The sequence below is a fragment of the Cibotium barometz genome, chromosome 6, assembly GCF_041138505.1.
Source record: "Cibotium barometz isolate CiBa-2024 chromosome 6, ASM4113850v1, whole genome shotgun sequence".
NCBI lineage: Eukaryota > Viridiplantae > Streptophyta > Polypodiopsida > Cyatheales > Cibotiaceae > Cibotium > Cibotium barometz.
Genome location: NC_141051.1, coordinates 25,759,110 through 25,778,085, shown reverse-complemented (window position 1 = coordinate 25,778,085; position 18,976 = coordinate 25,759,110). Strand labels below are relative to the sequence as shown.

At 37.3% G+C, this 18,976-nt stretch overlaps 1 protein-coding gene across 1 annotated transcript; it reads right to left on the bottom strand.

Annotated features, from left to right (window-relative positions):
* Positions 1–591: 591 nt before the first annotated feature.
* Positions 592–13,920, bottom strand: LOC147637569 (cholesterol 22-monohydroxylase CYP90B52-like). The gene is made up of 9 exons (XM_086798909.1): positions 13,700–13,920; positions 12,785–13,112; positions 3,175–3,321; positions 2,286–2,531; positions 1,847–1,933; positions 1,492–1,570; positions 1,288–1,400; positions 893–1,014; positions 592–777 (listed from the first exon to the last, which is right to left on the bottom strand). Exons 1-9 carry the CDS (start codon positions 13,888–13,890, stop codon positions 675–677), a joined length of 1,416 nt encoding a protein of 471 aa, XP_086655035.1. The 5' UTR covers positions 13,891–13,920; the 3' UTR covers positions 592–674.
* Positions 13,921–18,976: the final 5,056 nt, after the last annotated feature.

The window sequence follows — 18,976 nt, the reverse complement described above, 5'->3', positions numbered from 1 at the left end:
TTGGGAGAAGAGATGGAAGCTTGGGTTGATGTAGGGATGGATTTTTGGCGAGCTTTTTGAGGCTAGCTTTTTAAGCATAGGTGAATTTTTTTAATCTCTTAAAACTCTAGGGAGATCTTTTATCATTCCTAGAGTTTTAATTTTAAGATCACATCAATAGTGTTGATATAAACACTAATGTACAAATATGATTTTTGGAAGCACGTCAAGGTATACTTGAGTTAGAATGCCAATTCAATCAAGCTATGGACTTGCATAATTCATAATCAAATCTCAATGTGCAACCTAATAATGATATAGATGGGGAGGAACCACTTAAAAGTATACTCGAATAATATTTGCACCCTATATCTGGTGAATTAGAAAATTTGGGAGAAGATATGGAAGCTTGGGTTTATGCATGGATAGATTTTTGGTGAGTCTTTTGAGGCTAGATTTTCAAGCATAGGCAAACTTTTTTCATCCCTTAAAACTCTAGGGAGAGATTTTATGATCCTTTAAAATTTTGACATAGGAAGAGGTAAACTTGTGCCAAATAAATAAATTGAGATCAAACATGCCACATATTCAAACCACGAATTTATGCTCTATGAATATTTAATCAAGACGTAATCAGTAACATACATACTACGTAAACTTAATGGTTTATATATTTTTATTTTTACAAATGAATTTCATGCAACTTTGTAATTTCTACACTTCAACTTCACTTGTAGGCCTTTGGGAAATGCCACCATTGGGTTGTGGAGCATCTCTTCTTGCTCATTAACCTCCCAACTACAAAACAAAAGAGAAGACACATCTAGAGTGAGATATTTTGTATAAATTATACAATGTTGGGATACATCTAGTTTTTCATATTGGTTTAAATAGAATGTGGTCAAGGGTTTACTCATATTTGGTCAAGAAATGGTGTAAGAAAATAGCCATTTCCAATCTTGCTAGCTCGGCTCCGGGACATTGTCTTACACCTTTTCCAAATGGCATGAAGCAAGAGATGGTTGAAGCACTCATCTAGAAATTTCCATTAAAGTGAGTTGATTTTTGCTTATAAACTTGACAATGCACAAAAAGTAAAATATTCCTACAAAAACTAAATTTGTATTTCTATAGAACAAGAGTAGAAAGAAAAATGCTAGCAAAAAATATATGTCTTATACTTATGAAAATGTCAACAAATATTAGAATTTATGATATATATTTTGGTACACAAAGATGGTAAGATTAAGGAGAAGTGAAATCTGTAAAGTGACAATAATGGGAAAAAAAAGAAAATAAATGACTCACATTTTTCCATCGAGAAGGGTCAAAAGATGTGGGATTTGCAAATGAATAAGAGTCCAAATGTGCTGAGGATTGGCTCACATACACCTTCCATCCCTTAGGAATTTTATAATCTCCTATTATATTATTAAAAAAAAGAGCATGTGTTAGGTAGGATTAATTTTTTAAAATTTTGTGAAATAAACATTTTAAGTAAATTCACCAAACCTTTTATTTCCACATCTTGCAATGCAACACGAAAGAGTCCTAAGCTAGGATTGACTGTTCGCAAGGCTTCATTTATAACCTGTTATAGATAATAAAATAATAAACAAAAGAAGTTTTAATATATTAAAATTCAAATAAATAGCTTCAATAAAGTATTATTATACATTGTCAATGTTAATCATAAAAATGTTTCAATATGTTAAAAATCAAGTATTATACAATGTTAATCATAAAAACATTTCAATATATTAAAATTCAAGTATTATACCATGTTAATCATAAAAATGTGAAAAAAAGAGCTTTCAGATTTTTTATTATTTAGGAAATAATGAGAAAATCTTTGATGTGAACTCACATATTGTGTGAAGGACATCTTCGAGTAGTCATCCATGTTCAAGCCTTCACCTATGGATTTGAATCTACGAATTTCATCATGCTCTTTCTAATAATAAAAAACCCAAATTAAAACATAATATAACTACAGCTTGATGTATGATCTTGGCTAATAATTTTCATATGCCAACAAATTGAGATGCCAATTATGCTAATAATTTTCAATACTTTGAGATGCCAATTATGCTACTAATCTAATGGTGATGGGGTTGCAATCCAATAAGCTATGTGAAAAAAAAGATTATCACTATTTTTAAATTGCCACTAAATTAATGTGAGATTTGATTAAATGAAAGCCAAATTTTCTATATGATGATGATTTAGAAGATTAATAATGCGAGATTTGATTAAATGAAAGCCAAATTTTCCACATGACGATGATTTAGAAGATTAATAATTACCAAGATTTCTCGAAGTGAATCAGGGGATTGCTTGAGAAGCTTGACAATAGCAGTAAGAGTCTTGGCTGTGGTGTCTTCTCCAGCAAAAAACATAATAATGAGATTGTCATGGATAGCTTCATCCGAAAAGCCTTCCACACTTTGGCACAACAAGAAGTCTAGCATGTCATTTTGATTGCTTTCAGGTACTTGCTTCCTTCTCTCATCTATTATTCTTTGGAAAATTTGAACCATCTTTACTCTAGCCTGCATGCATTTTATTAAAATCATCATAATGTTATTATCTTCTTAATCCCACATTTATAATATCCAAAACATAGTTAATCCACTATTTGATTCTTTGTGAATATTGAATTATAACATAAAGTTTATGTATTAATAATTGATGTTAATCTTAGCATTACTATTAACATGCTTTACTCATGGTTTAAACTCAATTATCTTAATAAAGTAAAGAGAAGAGCATGGCATATTAATCTTTATAGTTTTATGAGTCTAAATTAGCTCACTTTAATTGTCAAGGTTTACACTCAATTATATTAATTAAGTAATCACTATGGTTGTCATTTTTCTTGCTAAAAAGAGAATCCCTAGTGCTACACTCATCTTTGTATCAACTTATCACTCTCTCTCTCTCTCTCTCTCTCTCTCTCTCTCTCTCTCTCTCTCTCACACACACACACACACACACACACACACACACACACACACACACACACACACACATGCATGCATGCATGCACGTAGGCGCGCATGCACGCACGCACGCATGCATGTACACACATGCACACACACGCACGCACGCACGCACACACACACACACACACACACACACACACACACACACACACACACACACACAACTTGAATCATAGTAATTAGTGTTTACCTGCAAAGCCTTAGTGTATTTTGTTCCGGGCAATTCAAGTGGGAAAGCAAAGAGGCCAGCTTCGTAAGCATTATATAGCTTATGAACTTGATGAGCATCCCTTTCACTTAAGCACAATATCTTTCTACATAAAACACTAAAGATAAACTGCACAAGAAAAAGAATCAACACTTAGCATATGAACTTTTCCTAGTAGTAGTCAACCGTTGATCATCATTTTTAGGCATTAATTTTCTCTCTCTCTCTCTCTCTCTCTCTCTCTCTCACACACACACACACACACACACACACACACACACACACACACACACACACACACACACACACACACACATGTGCATGTGCACATGCACACACACACACACATGCACATGCGCGCGCGCATACACACACACACACATTCACTCACTCACTCTAGTAGAGAGAGAGAGAGAGAGAGAGAGAGAGAGAGAGAGAGAGAGAGAGAGAGAGAGAGAGAGAGAGAGAGAGAGAGAGAGAGAGCTATTCCTTGGTTCAATTCCACTTCCATGGAACTCAACTCATTTGGACACACGGCATTTATGGGTCAATTAATCCAACATCTTGTGTGGGGGAACATTTACCCATCCATATAAGGCAAGACTTGTAAGTTCCTAATCTCTTTGGGCCCTTCTTTTGGAGAGGAATCCTTATTAGCAGGCATTTCCATGGTATCAAAGCACTGGTTCAAATCGGATTCCGACTCCAACCATAGTCCATGATGGCTACGTGATCTAAATAGGTATCCAATCATGGCCTCTCTCTCTCGTCATTTTGATAGGGGGCATGTTGGAAGCTTTGGTAGAACTCATCCATATTGGGTAGTAGAATTTGGGGGTTAGTTATTTCTACATCATGCATGGGGCACAATCAACCATGCACATAAAGGAAAGACTTGTATCATCGTTGTTCTTACCTTTGTGGAGTCTAGATTTGTTGCTCTTTAGTTGAACTCTCCCATGTTGTCTAGACATGTGGCATTCATGGGTCAATTAATTCTACATTGTGTGCAAGGCACAATGTATATAAAGGCAAGGCTCATAAAGTGAGTGTCCTTATCTTCATGGGCCCTTTTTTGGAGAGGCAATCAGTGTGGGGCAACGAAGATGGAGGCTACATTTATCGATGATCGAATTTTAACAAAAGGGGCTACACATAGAGCATTTCTAGGCAAAGGTGAAATTAAGATCTTATAAAGATAACCCTTAAGGTAAAGGTGATGGTTTACTTTACAACTATCTAAGACAATTGCCATATTTTTCTTCCATTTTAAGAAAAATTTCTATTAGGCAAAATTGGGACTAAAAGAGGGTTCTCTAAGAAGAGCCATGCCATCATTCACGCGGTTGTGGTGGTGAACCTTATGTATCTTACGTCAAAACCCCCACATGTGACATTCATTTGGAAAGCCCTTGAAAAGTAGATTCTACGTCTAAATCGCCTTCATTACATTTGGAGTTGATATGCTCGAGTTATGTCTTCCTTACTAAAAGGTAGATTCCAACAATTGTGACATCCATGTACATCTAAATTTAGAGTTGATATGCTCAAATTATGTCTTCCCTAACAAAAAGTAGATTCCAACGATTTGACATGTCTAAATTTGTCGGAGGTGGTAGACATAGAATCTACTTTTCAAGGGCTTTTTAATGATATATCACATGTAGGGGTTTCGACATAACTTTACATAAGGTTCACTTTGTGACCCCATTTTCTCAAGAAAAGTGATGACATGGCTCTTCTTAGAGGGCCCTTTTTTAGTCCAAAATTTACCTATTAATGCTATTTCTATAAAGATATCTTACAAAGACTTGCAATGGCATAGTGCCAAGTTTGAGTAGAAAAGGTGGGTTTTCTCATCCAGGATTAATGGGATTGCAAAAAAAAAAATCATCTATAAAAATATTTAAAGTTTAATGCTTCTTCAAAAATATCATTTCTTCTTCAACCCATGATTGACGTAAAGTTCACTCAAAAGAGCTTCTCAAGCTCTATGGCATGCAAATGAAAGAAAAAGTGGTAGTTCCTTAGTGGGCTACTAAGCACATGAGTGATGATAATTAAAATTAGTGGAACAAAAGATTGAGTTTTAGTGCAATTGAAACTTTAAATTTGTAAAAACTGTAAAAGTAAGATTGTAGGTCTCAAAATTTTACCAATTTTGGCAAGTTATAAAAGCAAAAGCTTGGAATTTAAAAATTTTTCTTTGATAATACTTTCCTAAATGTAAGATTAATATTTGCAATTTTTAATGAGATAATTTTTTAGCACACGGTCAATAATATTGGTGGCATGCAACAATAGCCTCAAGTAAATGTGAGATTAGCATGTACCATGCCTCTCTAAAATATAACCATGGGTACTACTCATGTCTACATCGTCTTTTTATTTACTGCATGATAAAAATCTTTTACTCAACCAATCAAATAAGGAAAAGTGATTAATTCTAGTGGTTTTCATGTCATGAATGTATACTAATTAATGCTATTGTTAAATAGCTTAAATGAATGAAAAATCATTTCTTAAATTGAGGACTATGAAAATCTATGGTTGACCCTCTTTGGATTCCATCAAGTAAAATACACTTTAATGACATTGTTTTGAGGCACACGTTTGGTTTTGATATGATTCACTAACTAAGGATCCCAATCATGTGGACTATCTCCCTTCACGAGGCCTAAATTTGTGTTGGGTTCAGCTATACTTGAGAGGTTGGAAGCACTTGGCATCCTATAAGCAACGTTGTAACCAACACAAACCACATTGAGCACAACCGCTTGGACATAACCAATCTCTCTCTCTCTCTCTCTCTCAAGATACAACTAGCTCACGGGGGGTCATGTGACCAAAACGAAGGAGTACTCTCGGGATACAACTAGCTTATGGGGGGCCCTTGACCCAAACGAGAGAGTACTCTCTACACTTGCACATGATGGAGATTAGCCATTTTTTGGCATGTAAGGAGTCCTTAGAGAGATAATACATATGCTTTGTAGAGCTAGATGCCCTCAAGCCGTGAAATCTAGACTCACTTCATGCTAACTCTAGATTAAGGACATACTCCAATGCCATCAAGGTGCACTGGTACAAAAGGTCAATATTGATGCTACTAGGATGTAGATACTAAATGATATATGCAAGGATCACATGATAGTCGGCCTTGTTTTTGGGATAACTAGGACCTGGTCTTATATTTTCGTGTTTTAGTCTACTCATAGATTGCATGTACTTTTGGTCTCATAAGTTGTTTGTATCCTTAGCCCAATGGCTATTTCAAGGGGATCTTCAAAAAGTCCTGAGGACTTTTACACAAAAAAAGAAGGCCAAATTACTAGTTTTAAGTGAGTTATGGAGACAAATTTACCAAAAAAGTATACTACATGTCATCATAAAAAGATATAAATTTTGAAATATTCTCCAAACTTTTTTTAAAACTTTCAAGTTCATATTGTAAATACATTCATCAACTTATGGTCTGTATTTATATCATGATATTAGCCTCTTATATTTGACTTATAAAAAAATCTATTTTTATTTATTTATTTCTCTCTCTAGATATATTTTATTGATAGACCCTCTCTCTCTCTCTCTCTCTCTCTCTCTCTCTCTCTCTCTCTCTCTCTCTCTCTCTCTCTCATGATTGTGTACACATGTAAAGAGGGTACTAGAGGTAAGAGGAGAAATGTACATATATATGTAAAGAGGGTACTAAAGGTAAGAGAAGAAATGTACTCTCCCTCTCTCTCTCTCTCTCTCTCTCTCTCTCTCTCTCTCTCTCTCTCTCTCTCTCTCGTGATTGTGTACATATATGTAAAGAGGGCACTAGAGGTAGGAAGAGAAATGTACACATATTAATATGTGTACATTTCTCCTAGAAGGACTATCAATAAAATATATTATATCTCCTAGAAGAACTAGCAATGTACATTTCTCCTCTTACCTCTAGTACCCACTTATATTTTATTGATATCAAATGTGCATTTATCCTCTTACCTCTAGTACGGTCCTCTTTACATATAATATATTTTATTGATAGTCCTTCTAGGAGAAATGTACACATATCAATATGTGTACATTTCTCCTCTTACCTCTAGTACCCTTTTTACATATTATATGTTTCATTGATAGTCCTTCTCTCTCTCTCTCTCTCTCTCTCTCTCTCTCTCTCTCTCTCTCTCTTTCTCACCTCTTATCTCTAGAGAGAAGGACTACCATGATAGTCCTTCTCTCTCATGATTGTGTACATATAATATATTTTATTGATAGTCCTTCTCTCTCTCTCTCTCTCTCTCTCTCTCTCTCTCACCTCTTACCTCTAGTCTCTCTCTCACCTTGTGTACATATATGTAAAGAGGGTTCTACAGGTAAGAGGTGAGCCTTATATGCCACAAGGGTACCTTTGTACAAAGTACCACCAGGTCGACCATGATGATGATGATGCTATTGTTCCTCCGTTCTATCTACTTGTTGTACACAACTTGCTTAAATTCCTTCCTTCACTCTTCATTGTAAGCTTCACAACTTACCATATTTGCTATGTTGCCGTTGACTTCCTATAAGCTTATAGTAAGCTTAATCTTTAGAAAGCATACGATTAGATGTGTGCGGAGGAGGTGAATGGGAGTTTGAGTCAAGTTAAGGTGGCATCTATATTGGGTACTAGGTGGTGGCGATCGTGGGGGGCTCTCTCACACGCGCTTGTGCATGCCCCCGTACCTAGTGAAAGGTGACCGACTGCATGCATGGATTGTCTTTGGGAGAATAGCCTGGAAGAAAGAGATAATGGCTGGGGGAACTGGGGGGATGGAGTGTCTGATGAGATGAAGAGGACACTGAGGGAAGGGATCGCAAGAAGTCCTCACCTGAGAGAGTATTCGAGAGGATCATTATGCATGCTCAGAAACCGTTACAAGAGGAGAGAAGGTATGTTTGCAAGTGTCCCCGAATCTGGTGAGGAGCTAGATTGATACTGAGGTAGCGAGATGGTTGCAAGATGACATTTTTCATGGTAGTGTAGTATCTCAGGTTTTTAATTTAGGTAAAGGTTTCTTTAACGTTTTGTTTACAAGGCACAAGCTATTCCGAAACTCTTTGCCAGAGTCCCCCTATTCATGGATCACAGGTTGATGCATGTGATTCCTTTTGACCCCCTTTTTTGATGTTAGTAGAAGCTTGGCTGAATCCTACCCTCTGCGGGTTGAAATTGTAGGTTTTCCCCCTTGGCTTCGTCCTGCTTTGAGGGAGATTGCTTGTGTGATTGCCCTGATGCTTTATCTACCCAAGGATGAAGTGGGCAATATACAAGGCAAGAGTGTTTGTATTGCATGGAATAGAGCAGTCGAAACCCCTAAATATGTAGAGGTGGATTTCGACGAATTAGGAAAGATGGAGTTGAGGTTAAAATTTGGTTTGTTTCTTGGTGCATGCTTCAAATGTGGGGGATTGGGGCATATTGCTAGAAATTATGATAAAGGGAATCTGGTAAGAGAAGAGGCTAAAAGCATTGATAAGTTAGGGGGAGAGAGGAAAACTGGGGAGATGGAAGGTGGTAAGGGAAAAGAGCTAGAGGAAGGATAAGGGTAAAAATATTAAAGAGAATATGGGGGACTCTGGTGGAGAGGGTGGATGGAAGACAGTAAAGGGGAGAATGAGAATGAATGCGAGACAAGCTAAAGATAAGGCCAGAAAAAAGGCAAGTGGGGGTGGTGTTGGGAATAACCAGGGTAGTAAACAATCTGGTAGTTTAAGCCTAGTGATGTACTCTAATCCTTTTAATCCATTAGGGGATGATGATAGTAGGACTTCATCATTTCAAAAATTTAATTGGCAAGTTGAGGAATCTTGGAAGGGGATTCAAAAAGAAAGGGATCAAGAGGTAGAGATGGTTCATGAGACTACCCTCTCATGAGTTATTCTATCAAAATAAGTGGGTACTCATGGAATATTAAGGGAATAAAAGATAAAAAGAAGAGTGCTATTTTTGGTTGGGATTTGTCTATTTTAGCCATTCAAGAAAATAATCTTTTTGGGTCTAAAGTTTTGAGAAAAGACAAGTTTAAAGATTGGACTATTTTGTATGGCAGGGGGGGCGGTGAATGGTGGGTTTAGTGGTGTCATGATTATTGTTAAAAATAGCTTATGCACTATTATCATAGCTAATCACCCTAATGGGAGGATTTTGGTAGTAGAGATTGTTTTGGAAGGAGAGAATATTTGGATGATTAACTTATATGGAGCTCACAACCATAAGGTAAAGGAGTGGGATGTGGGAATGGATAGCCAACTTAAATTGCCAGGGGCAAAGCATTCTCATGGGGGACTTCAATATAGTACACAATCAAAGGGATAGGTGTGGGGGAGGCACTGTGATGATGGGCCATGAAAAGATGAAATGGGAAGGGTTGAGAGGTAATCTAGGCCTAAGGGATGGTTGGGAGATGGGAGTTCTGACCTAGGACATACTTATTTTAGCTTGAAATACTTTGGTTGCTCCTCTAGAATTGACAGGATTTTCTTCAACCAGCAAGCCACTTGGGTACCGGCATACGTTCCAAATGTTCATTGACTCTAGCACTGCTCTATCTGATCATATTCCCCTTAAGTGGGGATGGCATGTGCTTGGAGGAGAAGAAGCTGAACTGAATAAGTTTCCCACTAGGAAACTAAGGGTTAATAATCTACAAGGATGAGTTGTTTGTCCATCAAACTGAGGAAACCATAGAGAGACTCAAAGGAAGAGGCTATGTGCAAGGGTCTTGGAGATTGTTTGCTAATGAAAAGTAGGGCACAATTAGCGGGGTTGGGAAGCTAAGGGCTGAGGAAGGTAGACATGAAATAAAGAGATGGGGTGATCTTTTGGAATCTCTTCAGAAGAAGAGGCAGGCGGTGAACTTAACTGCTTAAGAGACTAACTGGTATTTTAAGTGTCAAGCTGGACTCAAGTGAGGATGAGAAATGTTCCAATATTGAATGCCTATATTATGTTTTTCTACCCTTTGTTGGATTTTGGTAAAGGGAACTAGCAGAAGAAGATAATCAGACCTATTAGAGATTTTGTGTGGAGAAATGTTGCATCCAATAAGAAGACTCTAGCCTGGCTAGCTTGGGACAAAATTTGCATGCCTAAATCTGAAGGTGGCTTGGCATTCTTCACCTCCCTTCTCACACTATTTCTAGGTTGGTTGTGCTTTTGCCTAATTGTCTTCATCAAAAGGAAATCTGGTCCGATATGTTAAGGGAATTGGTGGAATGCTCAGCTATCTATCTGGATGGAGTGTGGCAAGATCTAAGTTGGAAAGATAAAGTGTTCTCTCATGACCCTCTCAAAATAACTAGGTCCCCACTGTGCAAGATGTTGTGCACTAAATGGAAAGAGGCGTTGGAACTCATGGTATGGGATGGATGTGGTAGAGCCTCAGGGAACTCTTTATTGTGTTTAGGGATATGGTGGACTCATAAGTTCAATCCCTCTTTAGCTTTACAAGACCCCATAATAGCCAAAAGATTGAACAATAAGGGGTTGAAGAGATTTAAGGATTTCTGGGATGAAGCATTAGTGGGATGGAAAGAGCCTAAGCAATTAGAGATGGATCTTGCGTTATCTAGCAGAGAAGCATAGCTGGTCATGCAAGTGTTGGAGGAGGTGCAGAAAGGCTGGACATCCATTGTTATGGATGAAACTTGCTGGATCAAGGATTGGTCCTGGTTTAATGGTTCTAAGCTTGGACAGAGACACAACCATGGTCTTGTACAATGCGAGAGTAAGTGAAGACAATGTCATTTACTATAACAGAATATGGAAAGTAAATTTGAACACTAACTATTGGAGAAGGAAGTGGAAGGCAATATGGGAAATGGAAATACCTACTAAATCTCAGGTTTTTTTTGTTGAGAGTCTGTATGGGAGCTTTGCCCATTGGCTCTAAATTGGTTCAAAGGAACTTCACAAGTGCATGCTACCCTAGATGCAAGGCTGCCTTGGAAGATGGGAAACATACATTTTGGGATTGCCCTGCTATTAGAGAAGCCTGGGTTAAGATTGGGAAATGGGTCCTAATTGTCTGGTATATTGATGTGCAAGGTCTCAGAAAGTAGAGGGTGAGATTAAGACAGCTATGTATGGACTTAGAATAAAGAGATGGTATAAGAAGGTCAAACAAGCAAGCTACATCTTTGTGGCATTTATTGAGAATCCAGTGGGAACCAGACCAACAATTAAAATATGGTTTCAGAAAGGGGAGGTGAAGGGTGAGGTTTTGGAAAAACAGGCTCCCATGGGTTACTCATCTGAAGCTTTGATTGAGGCATGTATTTTGCTTGGGTACTAGTTGTCTTGGGATGAGTCTTCTTTTGTTTTAGAGGATGATAGATGGGATTTGGTGTGTAGCTTGCTTAATGGTGGGTGACTCTTATGTTGTTTGTTGATGGGGCTGAAAAGAATGATATGTAAAGTTTTCTATTTCCCTTTTATAATATATATATTATCGATCCCAAAAAAGCATAAGATTGAATAAAGCGAGTTTACAAAATTTTAAAGAAAGCTTTGTGTATATTATCTATGCACATTATGATGGCCAAAACCAAGCCCAGCCTTTGTAGGGTGTCCAAAAAAAACAAAAGCAATCTTATGCCCTCCCTAACCAAACCGTCACGATTCATTAAAAGAAACGCCTCCCTTTATCCCAAACACATAAAAGCTAAGCTTTGTTTAAAATAAAATCTATATATGTATTTATAAAAAAAATCTAAGCTACATTTCCATGTGAAAAAAGTTGATATAGATGAATATGGGGAAATGTGAAGAAAGTTGATACAGATGAATATGGGCACTCACACATGTTTCCAACCAAATGTGAGTCAAAAACCTAAGCAAAAAATCTCTCCACAATATACATATATATATAGAAGTCGAGCTGTATGTATAAACTCGAAAATCCAAACTTAGGGCCGATTACACACTTCCCTTGCCGTCAAAATTATAGAGAAAAGGCAAGAGAATCCTATATCCATCGTCCAATTTTGTGGGCTTTCGATAAGAACTATACGTTGTGGCTGAGATGACAATTGATGCCAGTGGCGACAAGTGATCGGGTGAATGGCTACACCTCACATCTCTTTTAGTCAGGGAGCGGATCTAACTAAGGCCTTTTTAGTGGGAGTCTCCCTTGTCAATCTCCCCACCCATGGAATTGTGGAAAAAGTGCTAGTTTTTTCGATCTTAACACTTTATGTCAAGACTCAAGGCCATTGCTAGAGAATCTCTCTCTCTCTCTCTCTCTCTCTCTCTCCCTTTGCATCTATAGGGCCAAAGGATCTCTTCTCTCTCTCTTATTTTTATGAAGAGAACTCTAAGGCGACATAAACTCTCAAGCATTTTAGTCTCTCTCTCTCTCTCTCTCTCGTAGCTTTATTTTGCAAAATCTGTACGAGATGTCTGTCGATAACTCAGAGCATATGAATTTTTTTCACAGTGAGGCACAAAACATAATTTGATAATACGATCAGGGAGTCTAATTAAGCAAAGGGTGATCGCTAATTAATAGGATTATTGGCAAGGGTGATCAGGTGATCAGAGGGATTAAGGTTGACTCACATTCTTTGCTGCTTGCAGGAAGCTCACGAACGAGTGGTCGTCCCAGTGTTGCATGGTGGAGAGCGCCGCTGATTCAACGTGGGGGATCATGAGGGACATCTTGGATTTGCCAGAACCCAGAAAGCTCATAATTAAGCTCTTGTAAAGCTTGTGCTGTTCTCCCGTGACCATCCCTATGGAGTACCTTCCGAAGAGCTTGTAGAATGACTTTGGCCAATACCCTTTGAATAGCCTCCCTTCATTCTGTAGCACAAACTTGTTCACCTCTGTGTCCGTTGAAACTATCGTTCTGTTTCCATACAACCTCGACCTAAACACCTTCCCGTACCTGCCAGGCATCATCCTTTATATCGTTGTTTAACTGTATTATAATTAACGCTAAATCAATCACATTCCCTTATATTAACACTACACCAATCATGTTAATTAACGCAGGTACATCTGTTATATAATTATAGCTACACTGAGGAGCTTCATTAATCATCATACAGTTCAAACAATATTGGTGCTCCACTCAATCGGTAATCCCTGGTTGTTTTGCCAATTGCATCCTCAAGCCACAGATTTGATAGAATTAAAACTAAAGAGCCCTTTTTTGAAGCTGAAATTATAACCCCCATTTGCACACCAATAATCACAGCTTATGGTGTGGTTTATGCTAGTGGAATCATGTGAATAGATTTGAGGTAGTTCAGTCATGCAAAATCATTCTAGCTGCACAGTTCAAATCAATCTGCACTTGATTATGATAGATGAATTACATCCGATTACAGACCTTCAATCACCTTAAATATAGATCTAATTAATACGAGAATAGTAGATCTATAACCAAACATGACAATTAACTAGATGTGACCATAGAGCCAAGCATCATTTATAAGAATAACATGCCCTCTGACAACTAGAAAATTATACCTTCTTTGGCCCTGTTCAATGAAAGGTTCAAGGAATTGTGCAGAGGATGGTTTTATGAACTGTAATGTTTGGCCCACAATTGGCCAACCCATGGATCCTGGAGGCAAACGTTTTGTTCTAATTAAGCTTAGGCTGTGCCATAATAACACGATGCAAACACACAAGGCTGCTACAACCCAAGTGCCATCCATCTAATTATTAAGCTTGGAAGCTTAGTCTAATGTGATATCTGAGTTTATTGGTGGGATACACGGTGATTGGCCATATATATCAATATAAAGTCAAAGCTGGCTATAATATATTATACTTATATCTATACTTATAATATAGTATCTTTCTGGTCATGGCCGTTGGTTGACATCACGACTTGATTGCTTGCTTTTTAGAGACCTATTTTGTGGATTGATTTCTCAAAGGAAATTCATTAAAAAAAACCAATAAAATTGGCTTTCACCCTTCAAAAATATTGATTTTCGACGCGTACAAAATAATATACTTTGCGAGCAATTTAATCGTAGCCGTCGATCTCGCATCTACGACTAGAAATGGCAGTCGTTGATATTGCATGCATCCAATCGGAGCGTCGATCACGTAATAGAATCGAAGCCGTCGATGGTGCATGCACTCCACAATAGCCGTTGATCTTGAGTTTGCGTTATAGTAAGTCCGTGTCCCAGGCCATGCACGAGGGCTTGTTGAAAACATTAAAATTGTTTGTTTCATTTGTGAAGATAAGGTTTTCCTCTTGTACATTTCTTTTTTCACGAAGCACCTTTAGAGGAATGCAATACTGCAAGCATTGCATCACTCACACACACCACGGATGACAGGGTTTGAACCAGGGTCCATTCGTTTGGGTAGGGTAGAATGGCTCGGGTTAGACCACTCGGGTTAGAGCCTAGTACTACTCTCACACACCACGGATGACAGGGTTTGAACCTGGGTCCATTCGTTTGGGTAGGGTAGAATGGTCCGGGTTAGACCACTCAGGCTAGCGCCCAGCACCACTCTCACACACCACGGATGACAGGGTTTGAGCCTGGGTCCATTCGTTTGGATAGGGTAGAATGGCCCGGGTATATATATATATACATATAGTGAGAGAGAGAGAGAGAGAGAGAGAGAGAGAGAGAGAGAGAGAGAGAGAGAGAGAGAGAGAGAGAGAGAGAGAGAGAGAGAGAGGGTTTGAACCTAGGTCCATTCGTTTGGGTAGGGTAGAATGGCCTGGGTGAGACCACTCAAGCTAGAGCCCACTGACACCTGTAAATCTGGGAATAATACTGTAAATTTGGTGATTTTGTGTGTGTGTGTGTGTGTGTGTGTTTTGCATGGTAGCTTTTTTCATAACAAATAACACTGAACATTTTTGTATCTCTCCCTATCAAGTAGAAAAAACCAAAGGATTATAAAAGGCTGTTTCTATCTTCATACATTGCAAGTTGCAACTTTCTTGAACGGAAAGAAATAGCTCTCCTAAGATTCTTGCTTCAATTAAGAGTCAAACGTCAATCTTTGTCCTCACTTTACAACCCAAAATGCTACTTGCTCAACAAACATGTTTGCAATTTTGGATCTAGGGAGAATCAAGATAAGATTAGATAATACATTCTCATGGCATTGTTTAGTTACATTGACTTTGGATGTGATAATTCAACTAGAGAAGATTGGCCTCCCTATGCCATCAATAATCATGCATACTTTTTTTTTGTTAATAAACAAATTACAAGTAAACATCATGTGTATTCCTCAATAATTGGAGGCGTACAAAAAATTGACGTGTGACATAGCATGAATCCGTAAACAAAGTTTATGACAACTTTGGATGATTTAAAGAATGCATCTCTTTACTACAAAATCTTGAATATAACTATTTGACCTTAATAGGATATCTCTTAATCATATGAAATGCATTCAATGATCCCCTTTAACACAAACTACGTGATCTTGATTATTACAAGTCCATGTTCCTTTAGGATTTAATATACCTCAAATTTTGGCCTTTTATTTTCCAAAGACACATCCACATGCATGGCATTCACGTGAGATTAGTTTTAGTATTTCTTTATACATTTGATCAATGCATGCATACAAATTCTTGGAATTTTTTGATCAATGATGACATCATATTTACGTTTTCTATTTGCAAGTAGTTAAGGATGTTGAAATTTTTATATTCACATGGCCGTCAAGTGGATTAATGCATCATAAAAAATGTACACATTTTTTGCCACCAATACATAGAGAATTGGCCACATGCCACCTTCATTCACTACCTTTGGAGCTTTAAGTGAAGATAAAACATGAGGCAAATGGTCCTTCTCTATTGATATGCCATATAACTAATCAGATTTCTAAGTCTCACACATATGCTTAAGAGATTTATTGCTTTGAAACCCCATATAATTGTTGAAGAGTGTCCATTAGATCCCCTATTTATCGCTTTGAAACCCCATATAACTGTTGAAGAGAATCCATTAGATCCCCTATTTATAAGAATAGCCCCTTACCAACCTCCCTTTATGATCATGGTTCTTTTTATATTCTCTTCATGTTCAAACTTCTAGAAGTCCCTTTGTGTTAGGTCACATTTACAAAAGGTGAATCCCATAACAACTTGAGAAAAGTCACTCTCACCAAATTCTAATCTATATTTTAAAAATAAGTGATAATGTTTAATACTAGTAAGTGAACACATCAATGTAGTTAGTGTTAGTAAGACTCTAGTTAGATGCTCATGAACATGCAACATGTGGCTCTATTGTAAAATGATCAAGTGGTCCTTTAGGGTTTTAGTTCTATGTACTATCTCACACTCAAGAACAGTGGAGATAGATTTGCTCAAATATGAATAATTTATTCAACTTACAATATGGTTGGGAATGGTTGGAAGTTGATGAAAGTGGCTAAAGGAAGCTTCGTATAATTCATGAATATATAAAAATGATTTTTTAATAATGAAAATAGATTTAAGATCACACGACTCTTTTAATATATTTACTATTACTTTAGCTCTAATATCTATAAATAATAATAGTACAAAGGGCTCAAGATAGTGTGGCATTCGGCCTGGCTAGAACCCTTTTCTATCCTCTAATGAACAACATGCACTACAACATAAAGCAAGCATAGACGCGCAAGTTACGGGGGCATCTATACTCGCGTCTATAAACACATCTATAAGCGCATCTAGTTCATTTGAAATTAGATGCTCTTATAGACGCGTAAGTTACGGCTGCGTCTATACTAACGTCTATAAACGTGTCTAGTTCTTTTGAAATTAGACGCTCTTATAGACATGAGTATAAACGCGATTATAGACACAGTCTGCAACAATTTCCTATGTAATTGCAATTGTGGACCTTGCAAAGAAAAACAGAATCTTCAATCCCCAAAAATATCATTTGATAAACTATATGCACAAGATTTTGATAATATGCATGATTTTTTGGTGCATTTATATACAAATGAATCTCTAGTAGAAAGCATATTTACAAGGAAAAATATGCTAAGAAAAGAGAAAAGAAATAGGTATAAATCGAGTAATGTGGTGAAAGGGATGGATACATGTAAAGGCTTAGGTATATCAAGTAATGCCATGAAAAACAATCCAAAGGATAATGGTTCAATCCCCACATCTTTTCATCAAAGTGAAGCTTTAAAAAAAAATCTTGAACCTCCATGAAAAGCATTCCAAAGGTGAATGATTAAGTAATTCCACGAAAAACAACATATCATAATAAATCTATACATGTAATCTCAAAAAGGCATGAATCTATACATGTAATCTCAATCAATCAATCACCAATAACAAACAACCAAAATGAAGACCATAATAAAAGTACAATGAAAGAACTAGAGTTCATCAACCTCATCTTCAACGAGGTCAACCCTTGCTAAAGTATCTATCTCAATGTCCATGCCTATATCCAAATCTACAAAAAGATCCATCCCACTACTAGAATCATCACTATGAGAGGCAATATCATCATCTTCAATAGCACGATCATCATCTCTAATGGCATGATCATTATCAATGTTTTCCAAGCTATCTCCCTCCATAGTTGAGTTAACATGCTCCTCCATATGCTCAATGTGGGTGAATGTACTATAAATGGCTCTTGAATGTGGTGAGATTGGGATTATATGCCACCATATCTTATTGTCAATTATTGGTTGATACACAACCTATTCAACACAAAGGTACATCATACAAAAAAATTACATCTCTACTATCTGTAAATGCATATATTATAATTACCAATAATTATATGTACCTGTTTGCAATGTTGTGGTAGCACTAGAGTCCCATCCTTTCTTTGCCAAAAAATTGTAGAGTCAATGGTCACAAAGCCACTTGCATGACGCTTGATTGTTGCATTAGGACCTCTTTCCACCACACCCTTAAACCACTTGACATCCAAAATATATACAAAGAAGCTTCGAAAGTCAAGCATAATGATATTTTGGATCAATCCACAATAATCATCCATGGCTCCATTGGCTCCCTCAAAGCTTGCAATCACCCAACAATCTTGGGTGTTCCTCTTCTCATCAATCCTTTGTGTGTGAAAATGTTTACCCTCCGACCAGAAAGCATTAAACATTGTGCACTATACCAAGACAAAAAAATTTATAAATACCTCAAAATAAATTTTCGCAAGTTTAACAAACTAAAATATGATTGAGAACACAAGTTTGTTTACCTTTTTGAAGCATCCTCGGGCATACTCCCACTTCTCCAATGTGATATGCATGTTTTTGTCTTGTGCCACTCTCTCCATCTCCTCATGTAGCCAATCTACATTAAGATCCTTGGGAAGTGATTGTAGGTGCATCGGGGTATGGCACACTACGTCCATGGAGCTTACAGAATGCCGACCTTTCACTTTGTCTTCTTGCCTTTTCATCCTGATACTTTGCCACCCATCTTCTCATCACATCACTATTAAGCACACAAAAGGTATTAAGCTTACTATGCATCTTTGTATCCATGACTTTGGTCTTTTCCTTTCCTTGAGGAACATGAGAGGTCATCCTCAAGTCTTCTTCATTGCTCCATAGGCGAGGGAGAGAGGGATCCACTTCGGCAAGGTATTCTAAGATATAAACAAGTGATTCTTGTACTAACCAACCCTCAGCCATACTACCTTCTGGCTTTGCCTTACAAAATCCTTCAAGGTCTTCATGAAACGCTCAAGAAAGAACATCCATCGAGCATGCATAGTGCCACATATGGCAATCTAATCAATTAAATGAACCATAAGATGTAGTTGGCTT

Coding starts and splice junctions, on each gene's coding strand:
- LOC147637569 (XM_086798909.1), bottom strand. CDS start 13,890: ATGGATGGCACTTGGGTTGTAGCAGCCTTGTGTGTTTGCATCGTGTTA. Junction 13,113..13,699: donor ATTGAACAGGGCCAAAGAAG/GTATAATTTTCT, acceptor GATGCCTGGCAG/GTACGGGAAGGTGTTTAGGT. Junction 1,934..2,285: donor ATTCACTTCGAGAAATCTTG/GTAATTATTAAT, acceptor TTTTATTATTAG/AAAGAGCATGATGAAATTCG.